At 42.2% G+C, this 4580-nt stretch overlaps 1 protein-coding gene across 1 annotated transcript; it reads right to left on the bottom strand.

Moving 5' to 3' along the window:
- Positions 1–141: 141 nt before the first annotated feature.
- Positions 142–2699, bottom strand: dnajc19 (DnaJ (Hsp40) homolog, subfamily C, member 19). Its single transcript, XM_079575329.1, has 6 exons — positions 2591–2699; positions 2206–2257; positions 1093–1166; positions 936–1015; positions 347–417; positions 142–272 (listed from the first exon to the last, which is right to left on the bottom strand). The coding sequence occupies exons 1-6, from the start codon at positions 2591–2593 to the stop codon at positions 202–204; spliced, it is 351 nt and encodes a 116-aa protein (XP_079431455.1). The 5' UTR covers positions 2594–2699; the 3' UTR covers positions 142–201.
- Positions 2700–4580: the final 1881 nt, after the last annotated feature.

Here is a 4580-nt window from a genome sequence, read left to right as displayed (position 1 = left end):
GTCAACTGGCTTCCTCCTTTGTCTTCATTTGAAATCTCCAATAAAAAGAAAATTGAATTAATTACAATTTTAATATTATTTAGATTGTATAAATGCATCTTTCAGTAGATTTCTGACCATCATTTATTAAACTCATGATCGTATTACAACACAGCAATTCTAGGACAACAAAACAGCTTAAGAAAATGCCTCCTTTGGTGATCACTTCTTCACCTGGCCATCCATTAGATCCTTGGCTTCATTTATTTTAGCTGCTAGATACGGCGACCCCCCTGAAACATACACAAGTAGTGGATAAAACGATCATCAATAAAAAAAAGAATACATGTGTTATTTTTTTACTTGCCTCGGTCTGGATGGTTTAAGATCATCAGTTTTCTGTGTGCTTCCCTGATTTTGATTTTATTGGCCGTTGGGCTAAAAACACAAAATACATCAAATACAATAATAATGCAGTGTATATATAGAGTATTTTGGGTTCATCTAATCCATAATGCTACAATATGTACTTGTGAAGGGCCAGAGTCTGCTAACCTTTTTTGTTTTGTTTTAGCTTTAATAGTATTTTTTCTCATCTGCATCAAAAACATCAACGGAAACATCATTCAGTCAAGACCTTTTCAGTTAGTCTGTAACAGTGATTATCATTACCACCTAGAAGAAACCTGCTGTAACTACCCCCACATCCCTCCATACTAGCAGAGAGCTTGTCCAAGCTTTTTGTATGCTCAGCAATTAAGAATCACTTTTGAAATTCTTTTCCATACAGAAACATTATTTGAAGTACAGGAACAGGCCACCATTTTTACATACTGAAATATGTTCTTACATGAGCTTGTCTGGTCTTTTTGTATCAACTCGTCAAGCTGAAGAACATATCACAGTATGGAAAAATGTTGGCCTGTTCCTTTAATGCATTAGTAATGTTCACATACCTGACTCCTAAAACTAAGGAAGCTTCTCTCTTGGTCATTTTTGGTTCAAATCCACCTCTGTAGTAGCCTCCACCAAAAGCCTACAACACATTTAACAGTTAAAGCCTGTTCAATCGTGAGTGAAAATGTGAGGAGGTTGTAACTATATATATCTGACCGTCTTGGGGAAACTCTTGAGAGCCTCTTTCATCTGGGGTTCCACGTGTTTCATGGCCTGCATGACATAGCGTCCTGCAAGAGAAGGCAATATGATTTTATTTTATTAGATTTATTTATATGAAATGTGTGTTTCAATCGGAGTGTAACTTAAAGGTGCATTATGCAACTTTTTAGGCGCGAAGAAAGTTGCTATTAGGGTGTATTTGGCCATGTAGTGACCAACCGGCTGTATGAGTGGTTAACATGGCGGCTTTACTCTCCATCACAGTGGTCTCTCGGATGCTCCAGGATCAATTGTTTTGTAGGTTTGCTGGTGAGATGGTCCGTCAGCAGTAAAAACCTACAAAACAACTGATCCTGGAGCGTCCAAGAGACCAATGTGATGGAAAGTGAAGATGCCATGTTAACCAGTCATACAGCCGGTTGGTCACTACGTGGCCAAATACACTTTAATAGCAACTTTTTTGGCTTAAAGAAATAATGCACCCTGAAGAATGGACCAAGTGAGGGTGGTATCCCCTATTGTGCTTACAGCGGGCTAACTGAAGCGTATACATGCTTGAAATTCGACAGGGTGTAAAGAAATTAAGACATATATAAAAAAAAAAGATGTGGTGCGTGTATAGCCAAACCAAAGAATGACAAGCTTGTGTTGAATAACGACTGAATGAGAAGGAAAAAAAAAACATGTTTCAATGAAAATTCCATAGGAGCCAAAAACCTCTGGAGCCAGTCCCCACTTCCTTATGGGTTCAGGAAGAAGTAGCTCACAATTAGTCCATTCCTAATTTACAGCCAATGGTTTCAATGTTCAAGATGTTCAAGATCTTCTTCTTCTTTAATGCATGACTGTGTACTGTAGTATATCTTTTTTCTTCTTTTTCCTGTTTATTTTTATGCTCTAATTGCACAATGATTCATAAGCCAACAATCTTGAATGGTAAAACATCCAGTTCAAGCTTTTTTTTTTTAACGACTAACAGTCACTAAATCAACACAGCTGGACATTACTATAGACAGAAGACATGGCCCGACTCTCCTCATGTAACACACTGTAAAGTATTATCAAAAATATTTAAATCTTTTAATAGCACTATTTCGTGAAGTTTACCTGCAAATCCAGCTGCAGCCAGGGCCAGCCCCACGGCCACTGCGGAACTTGCCTTAAAATAGACAAAAAGACACAACTTAGAGGAGAAGTGTGCAAGTGCAATTAAAATCAACATGTGAGTTAGCTTACTACATAATTCTACAGCTTAAGTTCAACCAATTACACATGACCATTCAATGCATTTTACACACGTCCCTCAAGTATCAGGTGCACATGGTAATAAAACTGTCCCAGCACCAGAAAAGCAATGTGGTATCGTTTCACACAGCTAATAATAGCTTAGCATAGGATTTAGCCTGAATTTTGACTCACGCTTTGCAAAAATAATCATCCCTATGACGATCAAACATTGTCTTTTAACTAGTTCGTTACTGAAACAGCCTACCATTTGTGTAGATTATGTCCCGGGGTTTTTGTAGCTGATTATCATAACTTTTGACCTCTCATGTTTTCATCTCTCGAGTGTCGCTGGTGTGTTGTGACGGAAAGCAGCGGGAAGTGTCGCAAAGCAAGCACCTGTCAGTAAGGAGCGCGGTGATTGGCCAAAACTCTGAACGAGCTACGCTTTCCAGTTTTTATGTACAATTTATATGAAATGTCCCTTTCTACTACTTTCAACGCAAGAATTATTATCATACAGCTTGGTAAGTTTGCTTCTGAACTATCGTGACGTTTATTTTTGTAAGCTTGTAAAGTCGAGTTGAAAAGGCAATTAATTCGATGTGTGCAAATGTGCAAAATGTCTTTACAGTGGAATTCTGGCAGGAAATGGCGCCTAAAGCAAGAAAATTCAGCCATAGGATGCAAACGTATGGTAAGTGCACCCTTTCTTCTTAATTATTACTATTAACATGGGGTTAGCAGAATTCTGGGATAGGCCTCTCAACATTTGATATTTTCCTAATATGTGTTGGTATTTCATTGGTGCTTTGCACATGGCGAGCTCGCCCTGTGCTGGCAGTAATGAGGACTGGATTGACAGGTGTTGGGATTTTGGTTCCTCTGAGTTACTTGTCATAGGATCTGACTGGCAACGCAATATGTGTGACTTGTTCTAATTTATCGAATGATATGATAAATGAATGATGCAAACTTCCTCATGCAAACCTAACAACTGCAAATAAATCAACATTACAATAGAGTTCGGGATCATGATGAATTGCAAAGCATTGGGGGGTTTGCAGCGGAATTTTTCCATAAAAAATAGGCTATTGGAGATTTTAAAAGGTAGCATTTATGGGAGTTATAAGTAAGTGCTTTATTTGTTATTGCACAAGCGGACAACGAAATAGTGTTCAGGTGTTAGTCCTGAACCGCTGCAACTGAGCCGCGCTACCATTGTGGGGTGGACCTGCCCAGCATGGGTTTGAGCGTGGTGTCCTACACTGGTCAGCTCCACTTGCCTGGCTCTGCCATACTATTCCCTGGGCATTAGTCTGGTCACGGAGCAATAGATGGTTTTCCGTTCCCATGATCCTCTGCGCCGCGCTGCCATTTTGTGTGGCGTTCGACAATGTTTATGCACGACTCGCATGCACATTTCATGAATAATTGTGTCTACTACGGCCGTTCTGTAGTCGCTAATGTGTTTTTTTCACTCACAATGAGCCATGTGATGGGGAGGCTGACATAATCATTGTGATGTACACATGCACGGTAATCATAACAGTAAAACACGTAGGCCTGAGCGTGCACTTAAACTTGTCCATCGAACCAAACAAACAGCCGTCATGTGAGCGGTTAAACTCACGCTCTTCCCCGGCCGCCTCGCTCTCGCCTCCCCGGCCTTCTCCTCACACTCTCCCCAAGCGACTCACGCTCTTCCCCGGCCTTCTCCTCACACTCTCCCCAAGCGACTCACGCTCTTCCCCGGCCGCCTCGCTCTGGCCTCCCCGGCCTTCTCCTCACACTCTCCCAGAGCGACTCACGCTCTTCCCCGGCCGCCTCGCTCTCGCCTCCCCGGCCTTGTCCTCACACTCTCCCCGAGCGACTCTCGCTCTTCCCCGGCCGCCTCGCTCTCGCCTCCCCGGCCTTCTCCTCACACTCTCCCCGGCCGCCTCTCGCTCTCGCCGGGTCACACTTTACGGGGACGGCCTGTGCTTCCTCCGTGATTTGTCCGAGTCTCATCTCTCTGCTAGCTGCTAACTGTACCTGGTTTGCGTTTGACAGCACCATGAAAAAATACAAGTCTATGAGCTCATCGTAGACTTGCTTTATTTCATGCTAGCAGCTAGCCCCGTTGTCAAATCTGTTTGATGCCACTTTTTCTCATTTGTCTGTTATCTGTCAGATAAAAGCTGACAGACCCTGGCAAAACCAGGGAACATCAGCCAAGACATGAGACTCAGACACAGACACAGCGGAATAAGCACAGG

Source organism: Gobius niger, assembly GCF_951799975.1.
Source record: "Gobius niger genome assembly, chromosome: 17".
Taxonomy (NCBI): domain Eukaryota; kingdom Metazoa; phylum Chordata; class Actinopteri; order Gobiiformes; family Gobiidae; genus Gobius; species Gobius niger.
The sequence above is the reverse complement of the archived record's forward strand: the minus strand, read 5'-3'. Positions and strand labels throughout refer to the sequence as shown.

Excerpts from the sequence above, each read along its gene's own strand:
- dnajc19 (XM_079575329.1), bottom strand. Across the intron at positions 1,016-1,092 it reads TCAAGAGTTTCCCCAAGACG|GCTTTTGGTGGAGGCTACTA; the intron begins GTCAGATATATA and ends AATGTGTTGTAG. Across the intron at positions 273-346 it reads CTTAAACCATCCAGACCGAG|GGGGGTCGCCGTATCTAGCA; the intron begins GCAAGTAAAAAA and ends TGTATGTTTCAG.